This window comes from Vespa velutina, chromosome 1, assembly GCF_912470025.1.
Source record: "Vespa velutina chromosome 1, iVesVel2.1, whole genome shotgun sequence".
Classification (NCBI taxonomy): domain Eukaryota; kingdom Metazoa; phylum Arthropoda; class Insecta; order Hymenoptera; family Vespidae; genus Vespa; species Vespa velutina.
The window spans coordinates 6,222,552-6,245,319 of NC_062188.1; the positions used below are offsets into that span (position 1 = coordinate 6,222,552).

General features: G+C 27.6%; 7 protein-coding genes across 7 annotated transcripts; 4 read left to right on the forward strand and 3 right to left on the reverse strand.

The window, feature by feature from the left end:
- Window positions 1–328: 328 nt before the first annotated feature.
- Window positions 329–2,595, reverse strand: LOC124957540. Its single transcript, XM_047514549.1, has 4 exons — window positions 2,498–2,595; window positions 1,231–1,280; window positions 1,083–1,170; window positions 329–1,028 (listed from the first exon to the last, which is right to left on the reverse strand). The coding sequence occupies exons 1-4, from the start codon at window positions 2,593–2,595 to the stop codon at window positions 329–331; spliced, it is 936 nt and encodes a 311-aa protein (XP_047370505.1).
- A 1,617-nt stretch (window positions 2,596–4,212) lies between these two features.
- LOC124949188 (transmembrane protein 258) lies at window positions 4,213–5,039 on the forward strand. Its single transcript, XM_047493878.1, has 3 exons — window positions 4,213–4,360; window positions 4,524–4,772; window positions 4,884–5,039. Exons 1-2 carry the CDS (start codon window positions 4,358–4,360, stop codon window positions 4,761–4,763), a joined length of 243 nt encoding a protein of 80 aa, XP_047349834.1. The 5' UTR covers window positions 4,213–4,357; the 3' UTR covers window positions 4,764–4,772; window positions 4,884–5,039.
- Window positions 4,918–7,623, reverse strand: LOC124949180 (tumor susceptibility gene 101 protein). Its single transcript, XM_047493848.1, has 8 exons — window positions 7,254–7,623; window positions 7,075–7,159; window positions 6,893–6,958; window positions 6,652–6,815; window positions 6,457–6,577; window positions 6,108–6,334; window positions 5,671–6,029; window positions 4,918–5,560 (listed from the first exon to the last, which is right to left on the reverse strand). Exons 1-8 carry the CDS (start codon window positions 7,305–7,307, stop codon window positions 5,374–5,376), a joined length of 1,263 nt encoding a protein of 420 aa, XP_047349804.1. The 5' UTR covers window positions 7,308–7,623; the 3' UTR covers window positions 4,918–5,373.
- A 37-nt stretch (window positions 7,624–7,660) lies between these two features.
- Window positions 7,661–8,516, forward strand: LOC124949183. Its single transcript, XM_047493864.1, has 3 exons — window positions 7,661–7,898; window positions 8,089–8,275; window positions 8,357–8,516. Exons 1-3 carry the CDS (start codon window positions 7,818–7,820, stop codon window positions 8,443–8,445), a joined length of 357 nt encoding a protein of 118 aa, XP_047349820.1. The 5' UTR covers window positions 7,661–7,817; the 3' UTR covers window positions 8,446–8,516.
- On the reverse strand, window positions 8,010–12,676 carry LOC124949171 (GATOR complex protein MIOS). The gene is made up of 14 exons (XM_047493835.1): window positions 12,432–12,676; window positions 12,085–12,282; window positions 11,722–12,009; window positions 11,419–11,646; window positions 11,182–11,343; window positions 10,921–11,102; window positions 10,709–10,842; window positions 10,533–10,646; window positions 10,017–10,383; window positions 9,800–9,938; window positions 9,564–9,702; window positions 9,273–9,480; window positions 8,996–9,204; window positions 8,010–8,870 (listed from the first exon to the last, which is right to left on the reverse strand). Exons 1-14 carry the CDS (start codon window positions 12,550–12,552, stop codon window positions 8,783–8,785), a joined length of 2,577 nt encoding a protein of 858 aa, XP_047349791.1. The 5' UTR covers window positions 12,553–12,676; the 3' UTR covers window positions 8,010–8,782.
- A 3,363-nt stretch (window positions 12,677–16,039) lies between these two features.
- Window positions 16,040–19,782, forward strand: LOC124949144 (malectin-A). The gene is made up of 4 exons (XM_047493786.1): window positions 16,040–16,730; window positions 16,827–17,009; window positions 17,096–17,153; window positions 17,238–19,782. The coding sequence occupies exons 1-4, from the start codon at window positions 16,371–16,373 to the stop codon at window positions 17,444–17,446; spliced, it is 810 nt and encodes a 269-aa protein (XP_047349742.1). The 5' UTR covers window positions 16,040–16,370; the 3' UTR covers window positions 17,447–19,782.
- Window positions 19,783–20,582: 800 nt separating this feature from the next.
- LOC124949153 (fatty acid-binding protein homolog 6-like) lies at window positions 20,583–21,885 on the forward strand. Its single transcript, XM_047493797.1, has 3 exons — window positions 20,583–21,080; window positions 21,421–21,525; window positions 21,743–21,885. Exons 1-3 carry the CDS (start codon window positions 20,838–20,840, stop codon window positions 21,797–21,799), a joined length of 405 nt encoding a protein of 134 aa, XP_047349753.1. The 5' UTR covers window positions 20,583–20,837; the 3' UTR covers window positions 21,800–21,885.
- Window positions 21,886–22,768: the final 883 nt, after the last annotated feature.

Sequence of the window (22,768 nt, forward strand, 5' to 3'; positions counted from 1 at the left end):
CTTATTATGACAAATAAATTGTATACCTTTTTGTTTTGTACCTATGGAAACGTTCAATGAATTTATACTTGGATGAAAAACAAGGAGGATCGTAAGGAAAGAGAATTTTGTTATTACGAAAGAAATGATTTTTCTTAAAAATAAATATTTTACATGGCGGACACACAGGAACACATATCCCATTGTGTTCTTGTCATACATACATATTATATATAGAGATATATAAAAACAATAATGTGTTTTAAGTCTCAAGATTCTCTCGTTATTAATTTCTAACAAAATATCTCCTTTAGAATTAATTCTTGAAAAGTATTTTGTTAAAAATATTTTATTTTAGCTCGCTTCCTTCGTTAGAATGATTGTGTTCCACGTTTTCCTCGGTGACGAAGTAACGTCCTGCATTTGTTTTGACGACTTCTTCATCCTCTTCCACATCCTTAACCTTTGATTTCTCTCGTTCGTTTTCCTCCTCCAATTCAGTATCAAAATGAAATTTATTTAATTCGTTAGCATAAAAAGCTCCGCTTTCCGATCGTAAACCTTTTCGATATCCTTCCTCATAACCGTGCGTTGGTTTTTCTTCATGATTATCAGGGATCTCCGGAACTTCCAAATTCTGTGAATATTGCGGTGGATAAGAGTAACCAATCAAACCGTTCGTGTGATCCCTCGTAGAAATATTTTCATCGTAAGATTCTCGTTTAGGAAAGTAAGAGTCCGTTTGAATTGGATTTTGTTGAAAATCTTTTTGATAATCGTCCTTAAATATTTCTTCCTGTTTAACTTTGTGACTAACATCACGATGATTATGACCGTGATCGTCATGGTGAAAGTGACTAGTCCAATATTTCCATTCATGGTGAGCATCCTTATGATCTTCTTCCTCGTGAAACGATGGTTTTTTCTTCTTTGGTACTTCCTTTTTCTGTGGCACGTACTTTTTATGAGGCATCAATTTATGTATGAATATCGTTTTGGTGTGAATGTGATGCTTGATAATCTCTGGTACGTGTATCTTGAAATGTATACTGAATGGAAAATCAAAAGAAAAATGAAAATAAAATTTTTACAAAAAAATAAACAAAATTGTAAATTTGTAAGACAATCGATCTCGTGATCTAATAAAGTCTAAATAGTCTCTAGATAAAAATTTGGACAAAACATTTAAATCTTAAATATATGCATTTATATTTATATTTACGTAATCTCTGGAGAGATCATTATTTTCACGTAAACTTATAAAACAATTGTCTTGCTGTTTAATAAAATCTAGATATTCTCTAAATAGAAATTTTAAAGAAAATTAAGTCTGAAGTATAAATATAAATAAATAAATTCACACATACATACATACACACATAAATATATACAATTAATTATAAGTCTCTCAGAGAGATGATTATTTTCACTTTGACTATAAGAAAGCGTAAAAAAGCATATATTGACAATGGAACCATGTATTAAGAAGAATCGTTCTTAATAATTTACAATAAAACGTTATAAATATTGATTTTAAATACTCACTGTTCCTTTTCTCCGTTACTCAGGAAAATTTCATTCAACAAAACAAAAAGCAAATAAGTCAATTTCATCCTTATATTTATATCTCAAATAATACAACTCAAAGTGGTAAAATAATTAAGAACAGATACGGGAATCGATCTTTCGCAGATCTTAACACGATTTTCGAAATGAATCTGAATCGTCGACGGTGAAATTCGTCGCTTATATGCCCGATCATCATTTCGCCGTTCGATTGTTTTATTCCTTTATTAGTATTTACGCTTCATCGAATCTTTTTATCCCAAACAATATAATATTTTTACGCACGATGAAACAAAATCCCACAACAAACTGCGCCAATGAAATTATTCACGTTCGTCGAAGAGAGTTTATTATTCTTTGTAAAACAAAAACAAAAAAAAAAAGAAAAAATTGAGAGTTATTGATCTTTACGTTTTCATTTTATATTGACTTTTTTTTATTAAACTTCCGTTTACGAAGTTACTATATATTTACTATGTAGATGAAGTGAAAAGAGAAATATTATATTTGTTTATTTCTTTTTTTATTTTTTTATTTTTTTATTTTTTCTTTCTTCATCGAATTCAATTCCTTCTTATTGCAATTTCTTTATTATTTTAATATCACAAAATGATAATAATGTTGAACATCAGATTTATTTCTATAAAGTAACGAATACGTTTAGATATTTTCTTTTCTTTTCTTTTTTTTTTTTTTTTTTTTTATACATGAAATAAATAGCAACACCATTATTTTTCTTGTTGAATCTTTTCTTTTTTTTTTCTTCTTTTTATTTTTTATTGCAATTCCATTACATTTTAATATCACATAATGTTTAGGTAGTTTTTGATTTAAACGAAATAAAAAAATTTTTTTTCTTTTTTATTACGATTATATTATATTTAAATATCACACAACAATAACACAACGAAGTTTGTTACAAAAAATACAATTTGTTACAAACGAAGTTTACTTAGATAATATAACGAGTACATTTGGCGTTGATATATTATTAAAATAAAAATTTGTACTATTTAATAACCATTCTTTGGATTCTCTTCGTAGACACATTTCTACAATGATAATTCATCTTCGAAAAAAATCATAATTCTCATGCTCGTGGCTATGATCGTATTCGTGGCTATGATCGTGCTCGTGGTCGTCTTTTTCTTCGTGATGTGATATTATTTTATATATCGTGTGAGTATGCTTCACGTTTTTCACTTTGTAAGGTATATGTATGACTACCTTTTTTCTAAGAAGATAACGATAGTAAAAATAAGAATAAGAATAAATAATATGATATAAATGTGAGGTATAAAAAATAAAATTTTATTTAAATACTTACGAAGAATACGATGGTGATATCAACACGAAAAATACAAAGAGAAAAATCAAAGTCTGTAATAAATGAAAGAAAAATAATGTTATCATTTAAATTATATATATTAAATTTATATTAATATAAATATAATATAATATATATATATATATATCTTCTATATACCAAAAAGTTGCAATTCATTGTTGATATGAGGAGTAACAAAGTAAAGATTGCTCTGTGAAGATCCGTGACTATTATCTAAAGAAACTCTGAGAGAAACACAATTCCGTTGGCGTTTATATACTACACACGATAATTACCGAAGCGAATCGGTGTACTTAATAAATACTTTCAGAATCTCCGACCAAAGATCAGTTAAAAAGTTATTGATTTTAAAAAGTAAACAATATGATATTTGTCTAAAAATTCTTAATAATATTTTTTATTGTCGTCGACATTATAATACAAAGAAGAAGAAGAAGGAGAAGAAAAAAAATTACATGTAAACCAAGTATTTCAATAAGTTATAAAGATCAAGATTTAAAAAACTTGATCTCTCCATCAACCATATTACACGAGTTTCTTGATGCACGCATCATGTAATCGATTGAGAAACTTTCAACCACAAATTCAAATAATATCTCACAACGATCGTATATCGAATATCAAAGAAAAGGTGGAGGGAAATTGATTAAGGTGAAAATATCCAAAGGAATAGAAAGCTGAGGAAGAAATTCCACTACAATCGCATGTTTGCTTCGTTCATTATGGAGTAAGTATTTACCAACATACAAAACGGTTCGGCGAAACGGAAAGATATCTCGAGTTTAGCAAAAAATAAAAGAAGAAAGGAAGAAAGAATTTAAGGTAGCGAACCGAGTCGACTGATCATGATCATAATTGGCCATTTCGTTAATTTCATGGTCACGTTATTGTACTGAACCAACTGAAATACTGTTTACAATAGCTACATCGATACTAACGATAACGAATTTTACGATGTAAATATTCTTTTTCTAAAAATATTATACTTCCTTGTTCATTTTTTTTTTTTTTTCGATAACAAGTATATTTCTCAATAACAAATATATTTGTGTGTGTGTATGTGTATTCTTTTTATTATTATATCATATCATATCATTTAATACAATTAATTCAACTAAAAATTATAATTAATATAAAATCGTTTATATCGAAAACTGATATTACAAAATTACGAAGAATTTTATTCATCTTGTAAATTTGGACAAACGTCATATAAGATAATGTCAAATTTAAAATTCGTATAAAATTCGCGCAATTTTATAGATCGATAAAAATGTATCGATATATCGTTACACTATCGATTCATTTAACATGTCGATATTTTCATTCCATAGTCATATCTAATTGAATCTTTGTAATTCATGTTCTTATTTCATTTGTATGATACCATACATAAAGAGCTTTGAATAGTGTTGAGTTTGTCAAGTGACAACGAGCCACGTCGTAATAGATATCATTTTAAAAATGGTAAATTTTATATAAATTCTTCTCATAAAACATATTTATTTCATTTTGATTAATATTCCTTCTCGATTTTATCGTTTTAGGTTATTTTTATTTTTCCTTATTTATGAAAAATAAATGATACTTTGTTATGTCTTGTATTAATCATATAATTATATTTATTTAGATGGAAATTGAATCTATGACAAGATATGTCTCGCCGGTAAATCCAGCTGTTTTTTCACTGCTTGCGATAGTATTACTTGGAATTGGAATATTTTTCACAGCATGGTTCTTCGTATACGAAGTTACCAGCACCAAATTCACAAGAGATATATTCAAAGAATTATTAATCTCTTTAGTAGCAGCTATATTTTCTGGATTTGGTGTATTATTTTTACTCTTATGCGTGGGAATATATGTATGAATATTTTAGGTAAGATCGTTATAGGTTATAACACATTATATCATAAATTAATATTCATAGAAGAATCTTTAGAAATATAATTCTTTCTTTTTTTTTTCTCTCTCTCTCTTTTTTTTCCAGTTTGATCAATGAGAATGAAAATAAATACGTAACATTCGTTGCAATGACAAAATATATTTATAAAATGAAAGAGCAGGAAAACTTATCACATAAAATCCATTATTATTAATACGTTAAATTAAATAAAAAACATTATTGAGTATCTTTTTTATATTATGAATGTGTTCTTTTATTCTATATTACCTAGCGTGATATTTAGAATAGTATAACATAAATCATTTATATAACAGCTTGGGTGCGTTATTTATTCTTATATTGATAATATATCGATGATTGCACTAACGGTATAGGAAAATTTGTAAAAATGTATTTTGTTCGAAGGAATATTATACATATCGATAAACTATCATAGACTTTACAACATAACCGGTTTTTCTACTACAACTGATGCATACAATGCACTTTTCATGTTTTTGCACAATGTGAAAATTATATACTTTGTTACAAATACGTTATAATAAAAGATTTTAATATAGAAATTTATGACAGTTCAACCTGCCAGTCCAGCTTTCTGACGACATCGTTGCATAAGAGCTCTAAGCATAAATTGTCTACGTGAAAGTTGTCGCACTTGTTTAAGGAAGGCATCCAAATCTATAATACCAGAGCGCAATCCCTCTGCGAGATAATATATAGCATCCTCTGTAGCAGCTTCTTCAGCAAATGCGTTTAGCATCCTAAAAAAAATATATATATATATATATATATATATATATATATATAATCATTATGCATGATAAAAGAAAAAAAAAAAAAAGATGAAGAATATTTATATAAAAAGACTCACTGTTTATATAATGGAGCAATAGTAGTTACAGCTTCGTCGACATCTATCGACTGATTATCAGAAAGTTTTGCTATTTCCTTTTCTAATTCAGCCTCTTTGTCTTGGAGAATAATTGTATTCTTTTCGAGTTCTGCCTTTTCCTTATTTAATTTATCAAATAACTCTGAAAGATAAGCAGAACCGCTATTAAGTTCTTGCTGAGTACGACGCAACGTTTCAAGTTCTGCTTGCAATTGAGAAAATTGTTCTCTTAATCTGCGACGTAATTTATCTTCTACAGCAGAGACTAAAGATGCCCGAATATGCTCTTCCGTGATAGTACCAGAACTTCCACCAGAACTTCCTGGTACTGTAGGCGACTTGTAAAATAAATCTTTGATCATTTCTAATTTCTCATAATATTAAATAATTTATCAAAGTTCATAAATATAGCTCACTGGCTGTGTAGCAGGTGGATAAGGATAAGAACCACTATGTCCTTGTCCTGGATAATTTAAACCACCACTCTGATACATTCCATAACCTGGATATGGAATACTTGATGTTACAGACGTTGGATATGGAGGATACATATTATTTCCAGTATTATATTGTGAATTTGGTGGATATGACATAAATCCACTTCCTGGCATAGTAGATCCTGTACCAGGTACTGGCATGAAAGCTAATCAAATACACGCAATAATAATATTAAATTAACATGTAATAATTCACTTTTATTGAATAAAATGGATGTATCAATTCGTAACATCTAACGTATTAAAAAAAAAAAAAGATTATTCTTACGTTGGATAGGATATGGTGATGTATTTATTTGTGTGTCACTACGTGAATTAGCATATACAGGTGGCTGCTCTCCAAATGTCACGACCATTACTTGTATCAAACCAAGTAAATCAGAAGTATGCTAAATGAATAAAAATGAGAAAGAAAATACTCCTTTTTATATTATTAACATAAAGATTCGAATCTATTACTTACTGGTAACCAATCATGAAGATACGGTAAATAAATTTGGCCATTATGATCAACATACATACTGACTTTAATACTCATATCTGATGTTGGTTTAACATAACATATTGGTGCATTATTTGGATATGTATCCATTAACCATATACATATAGGGATATTGTAACGACTTCCTGTAAAGTTTATACAAAAGAAATTAACTCTAATTAGATGGTTTTATGTTAATTATCTTTTGTATACATATAATTACCTTTATATGTAACAGGTATTGTCCCTTGTAAATTGAATAATTCTTTTTGAGTTCCATCCACAAATACTGTAGATAACACAAGAGTAACATAAATTGTTAAAATTTTGAAATCATTTTATAATGATAACATTTATACATACTACTATAGATACATGTAAATAGTCTTTTAAATCATAACTTACCAAATGGTTTTATTTCATATTGCAAACCTTTATACGTTGACAAAACATTTAGCACCTGAGTTTTTGTAATTTCTGGACTTTGATACTAAAATATTCAAAATTTTAATAAAATAAATATATAACCAATGAAAAATATATTCGATTTAAAGTAATTTCCAAATTTTACATATAAAACTTGCCTTTGCCAACCCTTGTCTTATCTTTCCTTCATCCTGAGGTGTCATTTTGACCATTTAGACTTCTTTTGAGAAACTTTCTTTGAATACAAACTAATAGAAATGTAATTTATGTACAATGGCAAGTAATAATTAATGTAATAAATCACATATGCACGTTTTTTCTTAGCATAAGATCAGTACCAATATAAATATAAAGATATATTTATTAAATTAAACAATCTGTCTAATGATACCAGATCAGCACCTTATCTTTCTCAGAAATAACCAGATATTTTATATAGGCTTGGCTATCTTAAACCCTGTATACACGATCAGTTCACTTCAAAAGAGTTTACTTCTAATCAAGCATCATATTTTTATTATAGACTGCTTTGGGATACACGTAGTCTACTCTATTATGTCGACATCATCGATGACTATAATAGAGGGCGTAAGTGAAAAATAAAATATGAAATATAGTTTATCCCGCTCTTTGCTAATAAAGATAATGGTTGGTTTTGTTTAATGGTTATTATTTGGTATTTCTAAATAATAAATTATATTATAAATAAAAAGAAAAAGAAAATGGCAAAGAAACGTATTAATGGACGTTATTTAGGGCAAAATATAGGAGAGGAAGTTATTTTACTCGGAACCATTAACCGTGTAAGAACCATTAACCGTCTTTATAAATATTACATTAATAATATACAATACAAAATACTTTAATAATTACAAAATAATTTTATAATATAATATCATATTTTATTTGATCGTTATTCATAAGATTTTGCTCATAATAATTATTAAAGCATATGTAAATAATTATAATTTCATTCACAATTCATTTTTACAGAAAAGTTCAAATGGAAGAAATATAGAACTTCTTACAACGGATGGTGTACAAATAAATGTAACATTAAATGAAGCTCTTGATATTAATGCAGAAGGTTATATAGAAATACATGGAACTGTACAATCTAAAGGTACTATGTCGTGCAACAGTTATATCCTTTTCCCTTCAAATATGACAGCAAAATTTCGTAAGTTTATTATATTTTTTCATTTACTCAATGACATATATAATATAGTTCTAAAATAATTAAAAGTTTTACTTATTACAGAGGCAAATCAATACAATGATCTTCTTGCTGTGTTGAATGTATTAGGAACAAAAAAATGGATGATATCTGAAAGTGATTCAGGATATTAAATTTTGTGTGAAATTGTGTAAATGAAAAAAAAAATAATATGTATTAATGTTCCTATCGTTTTTAAATAAAATATAAATTGAATAAGTAAAAACATAGGGTATAATTATTTGTAAAAAGAATAATATAATAAGAATTAATAATATATTTTATTAAAACAAAATACTTATTTTTAAAATCTTAATGTAAGTTGAGATAATCAACTTTTCTATCAAATATATATAATTAAATTAATATATATATATATAGAGAGAGATATATATAATGTAGTCTTTTTAATCTAAATATATGTATTTAATATTATAAGACTGTACAATATGTACGTATGTACACATTTATTTACATAACACTCGCTCCTATTTTACAGGATGCATCCAATGAAAAACATCTACATGTACAAGATGTTACTGGGCATTCAGAATGTTGTCTGTAATATTGAATTTCATTTATAATATGAAACTTTATAAATTTAAGCATATAAAATATTAATTTGTTCAATTTATATAACTTTTGATTGAAATTATATAAAATTAATAAATCTTTTTACATTACCGAAACCAATGGGTTATATGATCAGCATGACCACCATGTCTGCATGTTTGACACCATGTGAACCAATTATTAAATTCTGTAAGTTTATTATCATCCTCATTTCTATTTATTCCAGCAGAAGTCATTTGAATTCCACTAACAGTACCCATATGCATTAAACAAATTGCACATCGTGGTAATGGTTTTCGACAACTAGGACATGAAGACATCTAAAACAATCAAAGACAAATATTATTTTATATATTTATTTTAACGCTTCAAGATCCACAAATGTTACCTTTAATTTATTAGAAGTACTTCCTAATCTGCCAAATGGTCCTCTAGCTCTACTAAGTCCTTGCATAAAAGCAGAAATACTTTTACCACAGAAATTACAAGAAACATATATTTGTGGAGGTGGTTTTTCATTTGTAGAAGCTCTCATAGCAATATCAAAGTGAGCTCGTTGATTCCACATTTTCCAAGCATTTAATAGATCTCTATAACTATAATATCCAATATAAAAAATATACTATAAAATATACCTATACTTATAATTGCAATTTCATTATTATTATTATTATTGTACCTAGCTATCCATACTTGAACTTGATTCTCTTGAAGTAATTTAGATGATAATGCTCTAATAGCTATAAGACTACAACTTTGTACATCTCCAGATATTTCTAAATACCTATTTAATAATTTAATACCTTCTAAACTTGCTCCTAAAAAATAACAATTATATAAATTGTAGTAATTAGATTAATTATAGCATGACAATTATAATTCGTATTATTATTATTCAATTTAATGGTACTATACCTGTCAAAAGAAAACCTGCTAAATTCCCTTCATCGACCAAGTTTTGTGTTAATCTTTTTATATACTCAATTAATTTATTATCTGGTAAAAACATAAGAGCAAATGCAACTCTGTCCTCTACTGCCATACCATTTTCATTCTATAATTATATGAATAAATGAATTAATAGTTATAACTTCTTATAAAGAAATTACACGAAAAAAAAAAATTTACTTACAAGTACATTCTCATATGAATCATTATCTGCTGTCAAAAAAGCAAATGTAGCTCTTAAGTAAGGGTCAGAGAGCTGGCATCTAGATTTTAAACATGACTCTCTCCACATGCTATTTCTATCTTCTGAAAAGCCAGATATTGCCATAGCAACAATATTTAAATTTGTAGCTATTGACATTTTTCTAGCACCACGATTTAATATTTCTATAGCTTGTCGCAAACAAAGATTGAAAACAGCTATTGCAGCAGCTCTGGGATATGCTCCTTCTCTTACCAATCTATCTAAGAATAGATTTTCATATGGAGCATTCGTATCTTTCTCAAATCTCCAACCACATAATAGCAAACCTTTATCTCTATCTGCAGACCTATATTTATGAGAATATTTATATATAATTATATCATATACTTTGTTCACATAACGATATAATTCTTTTTTTGATCATAAATTGATGATTTATTTATGACATTGATTGATTTATGACATAAAGTAGTATTTTCTACCTGCACAGATTACCTATAAATCTTAGCAGTATGAGTGGAACCTATATCTGCCCAGGGCCGATGAGTAAGTTCTGATTTTAATAAACCATTATTAGAATTTTGCTGTCCATCCAATTTCAAAAGGGTTCTAAGATAAATATACATATATATTAATATATGCACTTATATTATTGCATAAGTTTATGTTACCTTACACCAGGATGCTTATTATCTGGACTTAGTACAGTTCCATCTTCTACAAGAGAACGACTTAGGTACAACCATTGCCATAAATTTTTAAGAGTATCATTTTCAGCTAATTCACCATTTTGTGCCAATTCAGGCTGTAATTAATAAATAACTTATTGTATATTTAAAAAAAAAATATGTCACATATAAATCATAATTTTTTATGGACTCACTAGTAATCCATAGTCCGCTAAAGCTCTTGTTTTAGTCAGAATAGAAATGTCATCGATAGACTTATAAATATTATCATTACTACAAATGTATTTAAATGATTTTGAAGCATGATTCCATGCCATATAAGATCTAGTAGACCAATTAACTGTAATTCTTTCACAAACTGTATAATCTGTAAGTCCTGTAATATAAAGAAATGATATATATTATCCGATTTTTTCTTTTTTTTTTTTTTTTTTTTTTTTTTTACAAAAACAAACCTTGTTGGGATATTGCTAATAAACGATATGCATGTGTTGGATGCCATGCAAAGCTAACTGGACTATGCCATGGTGGTGCTACTGTTCTTTCCAATGCACCAAGTTCTGCATCCTCTCCTCCTCCCATTCCACAATGCTGTATATCATACAAGTGTAATGCCACTGCAATTCAAAGAAAAAAAAATTTTATATCAATCTTATCTGACAATAGATTTTTTATATTAAATATAATAATACCTGAATCTTTTTGTAATGCTCCCAATAAGTTATGCCTTGTTGGGCACCATAAAACTTTTGTAACTGGTTTTCCTTGTGATAAAGTAAGAACAGCTTTCTCAAACCATCGTGTATCCCATATAGTAATTTGATTATCAACATGTGAAAGAAGATAATTGTTATTATGTGGATTTACTGATAAGTCATACACTGCTTTTGTAGGAGCAGCATTCACTACTTTAGCAGAATCTGAATGAAAAATTCAATAAACAATATTAGAGGATACTATATATAATTAATTTAATTATTTCGTTATGTTAGTACCTCGAAAATCAATCATTTTTAATTGTTTATTATTAGCACCAGCAACTAAACATTTTGGTTGACTTTTAAACCAATCAAATGAATGTATTACTTCTGATACAGCCAATTCTGCTACTGGCCTATTTGGATCCGCTTGAGTATTGTTATGATAAATTCTTTCAGAATTTTTAGTTATATCCCACAGAAGAATAGAGTGATCAGTTCGATGCTTATCTAAACCAGTAACTATTAAATTTGAATCTACTGGATTCCATGCTACAGCATTACATTGTCTTGCGTGTTTAGGAACTAAAGAAATTTATAAATAAATATTAATTTGGTATATTAAATGTTTCATGTAAGAAAAACATTTCGATTTCTTACCAAGTTCTTTACCAGCATAACCATAAGAATCAAATACAGTTGGGCCAAACGTAGTTAAAACAACTTTTCCATCGTCTTGCCCGACTGCCAATAATATATCTAATTCTGCTTGAGGATATATATCAATACATTTAACGTAATGATGATTTGTATTTGTTGCTAATAGATGAGCGACAGTAGAATCAGAAAGTTTAATACCTATGTAAAATAAAAAAAACACCTTTTAAATCATATATAATGTTATTTCATATATATATATATAATATGACATACAAGAAAATCGAGTAGAAATTTAAATAAACAAATAAATATTCTTTTATCAATTTCTTTGATAATCACATACTCACATAATTGTCTTATACCATCTTTTATATCTGCAACTTCGTAAAGACATATTTCTGTTCCCCATGTAATAAATTTATTTGAATGAACCGGTGACCACAATACATCAAGTTTAACACTACTCATTTTTATTGAGAACACATTCAATATTAAAATTAAACTTCTCTTAAACACAAGTTTCCTTCATTCTAACTTGTATTGTATTGCACTTGCGCATATTCCGGTGCCAAATAAATAGTGAATGCTTTCCAATTACAAACATCCCTAGTGTAAACAGATAGATTTCTTATCAACCATGTATTCTGATTGGTAACGAAATATTTCGTAGGAATTGAAATCGTCCAATCATATGTTAATATTCTGACAAAAATTTGTTTAATATTTTTCACTCATAATAATCATATATATATAATAATTGTAAAAAAGGGTACATAAATAAAAAATAAAATAATGTCACATATGTAAATAATAAAAAGAAGTAGACAAATAGTTTTATTTATTTTAATTAATAATTACTTGAATTGAATCATTTTCCTTTGGTCAATAATATTATGTGAGACTAGAGATACTCTTCGCGAACTTAACATATATTCATTCATATTTATATATGAATTAAGTTTGTGATACATATATCATGGCACGTATATGTAAGAACCACAAATTATACTTACCGTACTTTTTATGGGCCAAATATAAAAAAAATTGAATAACATTCGTAATTTCATTTTCACAGATGTCTAAATGAAATCGTCATCGACTGTGTCGCGTGCCGGCTTGTTCATCTCCTTTCGCTCGTAGTGTATGCGATTTCAGAGAAAAAGAGAGAGAAAGAGAGAAAAAGAAAAAAAAAGAGAAATGCCATTTCCTAAATATTCTTTTTTATTTTTTCTTTGTTCCTTTTTCGAAAATAAAATTCTTATCTGATAAATTTATCGGTATATATATATATATATAATGCTTTATTGAAGAGAGTAAATATAAAAGTAAATTAAACAATTATTACTTAGAATAATATAATAATGTTGCATCTTTATGTTGTGCATTATTTCTTTCAAAGAATCACATATATATATTTCAAATTCTCGTTAATAGGAATCTGTTTTATCGATAGGCAGGAATCAATTTTAACATCAGTCGGTAAATAAAAAATCTGTTGTATCATCAATTTGATAGAAATCTATTATCATCGGTCGATAAAGTAAAATTGAATAAAGTCAATATAAATAAAAGATAATTAACTATTAATATGCAGATAAAGAATATCTCTTTTTCTTCGTGCATATAAAGTAGGGAGGATATTCATGAGCGTATTAGAGGGCGTGATTAAGTCCTATTATGAATTCTGTTATAATATTTTAAATTTCGAAAACATGAATATTCAATAATGATAATAGAATTTCTAATGTTGTGACGATTCTGCTATCCCTAAACAAGGACTGATCTTTCCGTTAGTATGTTTTTTCGCCAATGGTGAGTAGTCACTATCAGCTTATGAGTCTCCACATGCGGTAATCTCCATGTGATGAAACTTGTGTCGGTATTACTTGCGATCTATCGAAATCTAATTCGATTCAAGGATTACCAGACGAATGGCTATATAGTTTAATGTGTTTTCAGAATCTTTTCTTTCTATTTCTAACTAAAGCTTATTTATATTTACATTTTCCATTGTTAATCATATTTCTGTAGATAGATTAATTAGATATAATAGGATTCTAAAATAATTTCTTAGAGAAAGGCAATAAAGAATTCTAATTTCTTTATTATTCTTATTTGTTCTCATTCATGCTCATTTATTTTTACTTATTCTTATTACTTCTTATTTATTTCTTTATTTATTTTTATTTACGCTAGAAAATTAAATACCTGTATTTTCTATTCAACTTATGTTCATCATCATATCCACATATTTCAGAATTCAAGATATGGATCAGATTGCTTACTTTCTACTGTTCTTTTTATTGTCTCTTATATGTTTTATATACCATCGCAAGTAAATTGACCTAATTTTGCTTAAATACGCATTAGCTATTTACGTAAATTTTACTAGAAACAAAAAATATTAAATTCGTACAATTAAAAAACACCTTTCTATTAATCTATCTTCAGAAAAATATAATTTGACATATAGTCTTTTCTTACTTTTATCAAATCTAATACTATTTTTATTACATGCGAAAATTTTTATCATACATTAACTCGTTTGTTTAATTACGCGCGAGAGGGTTATTATCTATCAAACTTGTATACTGATTAAATAGATGCATAGTGAAAACAGTGTTTCGTTTGTAGTTCTTATTTGTAGTTCATGTTTTGTCCATATTTGTCGCTGTAATCGCATACATTAGTAACGGAAGTTAGGTGAACAATCTTAAAAGAGACAAGTTATGAACATGTTATTTGAAAAGAATTGAATTATTATTATAAATTATTGGGTAATGATGTATCCGTTAAAATGGAGATTCTTATTATTTAAAATGATATTGAATAGCTGTGCATTAGATTCATTTTATTTAGAAATGATATGCAGTAAATGCTGGAAGTGGTATTTTATTGATAAATTATTTCCCTATACATAAATCCTATCAAATGTAAATATTAGAAAAATTAAAAAATTGAAATATATCGGCTGGTTATAAAGATGTAAAGAAGAAAAAAATTCTAATTTTTTTTTTTTTTTTACAATATCTCTGCTTTCTTATGTTTTACAAAAAGTATAAAATACAAAAAATTTATTTTAAAATACTCTTTATATATCTGATTTAAATATTTAAGAATGTGCTTCAAGTAAAATCAAGAATTTAAAATATATTATTTATAACATCAATCTAAATTTGCAATGTCTTAATCAATATTATAATTCATTTGATATGTTAATTCATATACTATTATTGTTACTGATGATTTAAAAATATATTTTTTATAGCACAAATATAATCCGAAATCTTTTCCAATATACATTGAACTTTTTTTTATTCCATAAATTGTTAATGAAACTATTGAAGAATATGTTCCCAAAGTTTCAAATAAAAATTTTAGTTTTGATGTTATGAACGATTAAATGAGCGTTCTTCGTTAAATACCAAAACGTATGACATGTAAAACGTAGCAGCAGTCATTCAGATAGTCATTTATGAACTACCTGAAATATAATTAGAAGGGAGGGGATGTCGACAGATGTTCTTTTGTTTATTTTCAAGTTATACGAAAGTTATACGAAATATAATTTTTTTACTTATACGAAATTATTAAGAATCGTAACTTATAAATATTATCGAAAGATACAAGAAGTCAGAATAATTCTAGTTAAATCTGCAAGTCTAATCTATTAATTCCCGTCATAATATTGACTAAATATTGTAACAATAAAGAATCGCAAAAATTTATTTCTGTTTACATACAATCCACTGCAATATTTACCTATCGTCGTTCACGTCCAGAACAGTAACCCAATTAGGTTAGAAATAAATTTTTATGTAATACTCAATAGATCAATCGAAATTTTGTATTTTCTACTTTATCGACAGAAATGAAGATAATTCGATTTTGTAATTGTACTAATTTTTAAATAGATGGCGTTGTATGCGATACTGTAATGCCAAGTATGATGAATATACGGCTTTGATAATAGATAATAATCATGGCCGTTAGCAACTGTCGATGGTGCATGTGAATTTTAAAATATGATAATTTCTCTTAATAATTTAAATATTATCTACAGTTTCTAAGACATTCAAATTATATGTTTATTATTTTTAGCAGTTCTTTTTATTATTTATATGATCTTACGTAGATCATTTTTTACAGGTTTTATTCTAAACGCCTTATAAACTTAACCCCCATCGTTCACTGAACGATTTAACTTAAAAGAAACGAGTCATGAACATATTGTTATATCAAAAAAGTTGAATTATTATAATTCGTATGATAACTATTGGGTGAAAATGTGTCCGTTAAAATGGAGGTTACATTTATTCTTGTTATGTACAGTAATATTGAGCAGCTGTGTGTTAGATTCATTTTGTTTAGAAGTGATATATGCAGTAAACGCTGGAGGTGAATCTCACACCGATAGTTATGGAATTCGTTATGCTAGAGATCCTTTAATGGGAAAAGTCGGTACTGCTTCTGACTATGGCAAACAGTTACTCATTGGACGCGTCAATAGCGCGGATCAAATATTATATCAGACAGAACGTTATCATCATAGTACTTTTGGATACGATATACCTATAAGCGAAGATGGAGAATATGTCATGGTCCTAAAGTTTTGTGAAGTTTATTTTAATTCGCCAAACATGAAGGTATATCTAAGATTTGTTTATTACATATCTAAGATATAATTGTAAATATAATATGTTTGATAATTCAATGATATTTTAATTATATTATTTTGTCAGGTATTTGATGTTGTATTAAATGGAGATCATACGGTAGTCACAGATTTAGATATTTTTGAAAGAGTTGGCAGAGGTATTGCACATGACGAATATATTCCATTCAAAGTGCAAGATGGTAAATTGATATATAATGATGAAGAATCTGATATATTAGCAGGAAAAATAAGAGTTGAATTTATAAAAGTAATAATTTATATATATATATACATATATAAATGTTTTCAGACTAAATTTTAATAAATATTTCTAATAAAAGATTATCATTTTAGGGTTATAGAGACAATCCTAAAATAAATGCAATTGCAGTTATTAAAGGAAAAATAGAAGGTGAATATTTATCTAAATTTATGTAATTCATACAAAAAGAATAATTTTATCTTGATGTAATTTAATATATGATATATGTTGTAGATATTCCTCAATTAGGTCCAATTCCTCAAGAAGCAGAGGAATATCACAATATACAGGAGGATGAAGAAGAATCAACGGTTCGAAGTAGGCATACGAGTGGACCTCGTACTCCAGATCCTTATTCCATCGATGATTCTTCTGTTATGTTACCTGTCTTTGTAGCAATAGGAGCTTTTATACCTCTTTTATTTTGTTTATGCAGATTGTAATTTCTCGGTTCATATTTCATGCACCGAAACGTAATGTACTTAATATTGATGATGTTCTCAACTGCCTACATTACTTTAATGTACAAAAGAATGCGTAAATGAATGAAAGGTAGCGATGCACGTTCCTTTCTATTTTGCGTTCTAACGTTAAATTATTAAGATACAAATATTTATTATTAATTTATATAGATGAGCACATAAAAGCGCGGTACGTGTACGTGATTTGTCAATAGAATTATTGATATAATCAATAGAAAAGTACGAGAGTTCGACGAGGATATAGATTTATGAAACTATATTTTATGTTCTTTTCTTTTTTTTTTTTTTTCAAATCTTCTTACTTTTACAAAAGATGTAAAATGTAATTTTACATTTCTTTAACTTCACCTCGCACACATACACACAGCATAATTGATAGCTTTAGCTATTGAAAGCTTGTAGCGCATAATCGATCAAATGCAAAACTAAGTTAAACGTATAAATCAAGCCAAAATGAAGTTTAGTCGATAGCCCATATTAAATATACCAAAGGACAAATCTTTAATCTTTTGCAAATGAGAGCAAATAAAACTGTTACTATTACAACATTCGGCTGTCATAATTTTCATTCGTCGCTGTTCATTCATATTTGATGAAGATCCATTCGTTATTTTATCGTTTAAATAATCATCTTTATTTTATACACCGTAGAACAAAGTCCAGTGTTTGGTAATAATTAAATATTATATAAATACATTATTGTCAACACGCTATCAAGCTAATGAAGATTAGAATTTATCTGAATTTAGAATCTTCTATCATATTTTCGATCTCAAAATGAAGGCCCTTGTCAAAAAGATCACGATTAAGAAAGTATATCGTAATCGTATGTACAAAAAAAAAGAAAAAAAAAAAAAAAAGAAAGAAAAAACAAAAGAGTATGTCAGATTTTTTTCTTGATCGAAAAAAGAAAGATTATCTTCTTAAAAGAAAAATATAGATTCGCATATCTCATTACAATACTCTCGGAGTCTAATCTAAAGCAAATTTGCTTTCTCGACGATCGAGCGTTAAGAGTCCCCCTGTGCGATCGTCGTCCAATCGGGATATACACGTCGGTACAAGTGCCAACTTCCGCAAATTCACGGTACTGCAAAGTATCATTCGCTTATCAAACGGTGCTTTTAAAATGCCGTTGTATATCGATCATGCCGCGGACCGCGATCAACAAAAGGGGAAGACTTGCAACAAATTCAATTGGCCGTCGGGCCACTTCGAAGGATTTTGTAGGTGTGCTACACATACGTGTTAACACGTACGTGAAGCTCGTACGGTTCCTTAATGGGAATAAGCTCATTCATCCCATGAAACGGAAGATCACGTGACTGCCGATCGTCTAGGTCTTTGATGTATGGTCATCACTGGCAATTAGCTGTCAATTCAAGGCCGTACTTATAGCTTGGAAGACCCGACGTCATAGCCTCGAGTACCACCGTATTATATTGTTCCCTAACTTGAGAAAAAAAAAAAAGAGAGAAGAAAGAAAGAAAGAAAGAAAGAAAGAAAGAAATTTACTCTGATCGTTAAATCAAATAGATTTCTCAGTTAACGATGCATTTAAAAGATCTTAATATTATATTAAAATCTTCTTGAATTTTTGATAACTCTACGTATATATCTATAATTACGTAAACATATTCTTAGAATACATTTAAAATTCTTATTACACTTGCGGATTAATTATCGTGCATTGTATCACGATATAAAGACGATAGTATAGAGAAGATCGTATTTTACGATAAATAACAACAAACTTCTTACCTTTATTCTATTAATATCGATTAAATTATATCAATTTCAATTTAATATATCTATTAAGATGGTGTAAAAAGTATAATACGGGTGATAAGCGAATAGTATTTTTTACATTTTATATTTGATTTATTTTTTTTGATTAGACGACACAACTCTGTTCATACAACGTTGAGCGATGGTGTACTTAATACATATGGCTGCGTGTCCGTTAAGTGCGAACGTCAACTCGAATTCATGCATATACCAAACTCATCTCTCTTTCTTTCTTTCTCACTCTCACTCTCTATTTCTATCTCTCTCTCTCTCTCTCTCTCTCTTTCTTTCTCTTTCTCTCTCCTTCCCCCAAGGGGGACGGCTTTATTAAAATCACAGACAGCAGAGATATGATAGGGAACACGACGGCCAGAAATAAAATATATAAGAGTCAAAGACTTTGATATAGTGTGTCAAATATTTTTTTATGTTATTACTTTCTCTTTGATAATGATTATCATTGTTTGAAAAAAAAAAAAAAAAGAAAAAACAAAACAAATTCTATATATCTCCTAATTATCAAATACATTATGTAATTCTCGTATATTCTTATAGATATTATAATAAATTTCACATGATTATAGGCCACGATAAATATATACATATATATATATATATATTATACGCAAGATATATTTTGAGAAACATTATCAATATAGACCGACCGGTCAATCTCAACTCGTTGCTCCAATTTGCTAATGCGTTACGTTAATTGTCTAGTTAAAGTAGTTAGTTAAATTAGCGAGAACGACGAACTCTCGTATATTGTATGTTAATATTGTGTATGCTCTAAATCGAGGATCGATTTTTCATGATCACAAGATAGATCTTTCTTTTTCTTTTTTTTTTTTTTTTTTTTTTTTTCATATTTATACGAATTATCGGTGGAAAGAGAAAAATGTAAATTTTAAATTAATAACACGCGATAACGTGAAATTTGTCAATTTTTTGTTACGTCTAATTTTCGTTAGTATTATGAGTAAAAAAAGAAAAATAAAAAACAAATATATATATATATATATATAGACGAATTTATTATTAACGATAAATATCGATTCAAAGTCTAGTTTATCGACGATAATCCACGAAATACTCTTTGTGCCAGATCATTGTAGATTGAACAACTTTGTCTGATGTACGTGCGTTATGTATGTATGTATATGTGCATGCGTTCGTTGACGTACATACAGTATATATATATGTATATATATATATATGTACATATATATATATATGTATATATTGTATATACATACGTATGTATATACAATATAGATAGAGTGAGACATATGTGATCGACAAAGTGAGAATGATCGAGCAAACGATAAAGACAGAAGGGGTCGATCCCCCCTCCCATAAGAATCGTTATAAAAGCAGCGGATGGTCAATCTCGACGTCTTATTGCTAACGCGACTACCACCTTGCAACAGAGAAGAAGACAACAGTTCGATAGCAAAAAAGAAAAAGGAGGAAGAAAAAAGTAAAAGAGCAAAAAGAGAAATAAATTAATTAATTAATTGTTTAATTAATTAAATAAGAAAAGAAGATATAAAATCGAAGAAAGATGGTGCAGATCAATGGAAGGTATCAATACGTCTCCTCAGAAAATTTCGAGGAATATCTCCGAGCTATTGGACAGTACGAAACGGCGAAACCCTTTTTGAACAGTCAACCGATCATCGAAATCTCTCAAAATGGTGACCAATGGTCAGTCTCTATTGAGAGCAATGGCAAAACTGCTCTGACAACTTTCAAATTAGGAGAGGAGTACGACGAGAAGATGCCATCTTTCAATGGTACCCTCAAGGTCAGTCATCATCTAGATCATTTTCTTCTTTATATTCATTTTCATATTCTGCTATCTTTGTGATATTTCTTTCGATTTAACAAAAAATCTTATCTATTTTGTATAATCCTAAAAAGAATTTAGAAAAACGGCAAAACCTAATGTTATGCCATTATTATCAGTACTTGTGTGTGTGTAATATATAAATATATATATATATATATATATATATATTTATTTATTTATTTATTCTTTATTTTAAAATAGTATAAAAAAAGTTATACTTAGCGTAATTTCTCTTAGGTTTTATTTTTAACTCGGATAAAAATAAATTAAATAAACGTCGATATAATTTTTTCAGAGTCGTACTACTAAAGATGGTGATAAATTTGTGACGGAAACTAAATTGAGTTCAGGTGTAAAAAGCGTTCGAATTTACGAATTTACGGATACCGACATGACCGTCGTGAGTATTCCATCACATTATAATATATAGGATCTACTTTTTCTAGTTGTTAGTATGATCGATCTAAAATTGTGTACTCGCGCGTGCGTGTATGTGTGTGTGTTTGTGTGTGTGTTTGAGAGAGAGAGAAAGAGAGAGAAAGAGGGAGAGAGAATATCAAACGTAATTTAAGATGATAAGAATAAGATAAAAACAATCATTGTTTTATCATTTTCAGCATTTAACGGAGAGCAATACAGGAGTGAAAGCAACGCGTACATATAAGAGACTTTAAAATGCGTTATTTCAACAATTTAGTTTGAATGATATATAAAATAACTTTTTATTAACATAATGAATAAAATGACTTCGTAAGACTTTTATCGTTTAGTTTTATTTCATTTTGTCTTTATTTAAGAAAACCCCTTTTTAATATACATATTCAAAATTTTTCTATGATTTTCTCGAATAATCTCGATTGTTAATGTTCGATTAATTAATAAAAAATAACTTTAACATCTTCGGTATCATCGTCGATCTATTTGTTTTAATCTTTCTGAATATTTCTCTATGGATTATTTTTTTTCTCTGTTTTTCTTTTTTTTATTTATTTAAATTAAACAACGATTGTTCCGAAGATTTATTCAAAATTTTATCGAATCGATGAGAACTTATTTTATATATATATATATATATATATATATATATATATATATATATATATATATATATATACATATACATATATATATTTCTTATACGTTGAAAAAAAATCAATAGAAAGGAATAAATAATTTACTGATAAATGAATCAGTGTTGCATATTTCGGTTAGACAATGCTATTCTCAGTATTATCGTATGACAATCACGGAGAACATAATAGTGATTGAAAAATATATAAGAACATTGTAACGAACAATAAAGTAAAAGAATAAATATTATATTTTATTAATCAAACACGCATTAACTGCAAGTACTGTATCAATAAAAGATATACTTGTTATTTTGTAGATCAATTTGATAGTAACCTATCAGATAAATGAATCGATAATTCGTCAAAATAAATTTCATATCTTATCATAATTACAGTAATATTTTTGTATGTCAGCTTAAATGTAGTGAACCAATCAATATGAAAACAAAACAAAAAAAATATATATATATATACATCATATTAAATAAAAATATATCAATTATTTTACGTCCAAAAAAAAAAATAAATAAAAATAAAAATAAAAGAATTTTTTTTTAACACTTTTTTTTC

Bases quoted from the DNA above. Each gene is read 5' to 3' on its own strand.
- LOC124949183 (XM_047493864.1), top strand. From the start codon at position 7,818: ATGGCAAAGAAACGTATTAATGGACGTTATTTAGGGCAAAATATAGGA. The intron at 7,899-8,088 runs GTAAGAACCATT...TCATTTTTACAG, and splicing joins TACTCGGAACCATTAACCGT to AAAAGTTCAAATGGAAGAAA. The intron at 8,276-8,356 runs GTAAGTTTATTA...TACTTATTACAG, and splicing joins AAATATGACAGCAAAATTTC to AGGCAAATCAATACAATGAT.
- LOC124949180 (XM_047493848.1), bottom strand. From the start codon at position 7,307: ATGGTCAAAATGACACCTCAGGATGAAGGAAAGATAAGACAAGGGTTG. The intron at 6,959-7,074 runs GTAAGTTATGAT...TGTTATCTACAG, and splicing joins ATATGAAATAAAACCATTTG to TATTTGTGGATGGAACTCAA. The intron at 6,030-6,107 runs GTGAGCTATATT...TTATTTTACAAG, and splicing joins ATCCACCTGCTACACAGCCA to TCGCCTACAGTACCAGGAAG.
- LOC124957540 (XM_047514549.1), bottom strand. From the start codon at position 2,595: ATGTGTCTACGAAGAGAATCCAAAGAATGGTTATTAAATAGTACAAAT. The intron at 1,281-2,497 runs GTAAACTTCGTT...ATTTCTATTTAG, and splicing joins GTACTCGTTATATTATCTAA to AGAATATCTAGATTTTATTA. The intron at 1,029-1,082 runs GTTTATTTTTTT...TTTTCCATTCAG, and splicing joins TCTTACAAATTTACAATTTT to TATACATTTCAAGATACACG.
- LOC124949144 (XM_047493786.1), top strand. From the start codon at position 16,371: ATGTGTCCGTTAAAATGGAGGTTACATTTATTCTTGTTATGTACAGTA. The intron at 17,010-17,095 runs GTAATAATTTAT...TTATCATTTTAG, and splicing joins TAAGAGTTGAATTTATAAAA to GGTTATAGAGACAATCCTAA. The intron at 17,154-17,237 runs GTGAATATTTAT...TATATGTTGTAG, and splicing joins TATTAAAGGAAAAATAGAAG to ATATTCCTCAATTAGGTCCA.
- LOC124949153 (XM_047493797.1), top strand. From the start codon at position 20,838: ATGGTGCAGATCAATGGAAGGTATCAATACGTCTCCTCAGAAAATTTC. The intron at 21,081-21,420 runs GTCAGTCATCAT...TAATTTTTTCAG, and splicing joins CTTTCAATGGTACCCTCAAG to AGTCGTACTACTAAAGATGG. The intron at 21,526-21,742 runs GTGAGTATTCCA...TATCATTTTCAG, and splicing joins CGGATACCGACATGACCGTC to CATTTAACGGAGAGCAATAC.
- LOC124949171 (XM_047493835.1), bottom strand. From the start codon at position 12,552: ATGAGTAGTGTTAAACTTGATGTATTGTGGTCACCGGTTCATTCAAAT. The intron at 10,843-10,920 runs GTGAGTCCATAA...TATTAATTACAG, and splicing joins TAGCGGACTATGGATTACTA to CCTGAATTGGCACAAAATGG. The intron at 10,647-10,708 runs GTAACATAAACT...TATTTATCTTAG, and splicing joins AATAAGCATCCTGGTGTAAG to AACCCTTTTGAAATTGGATG.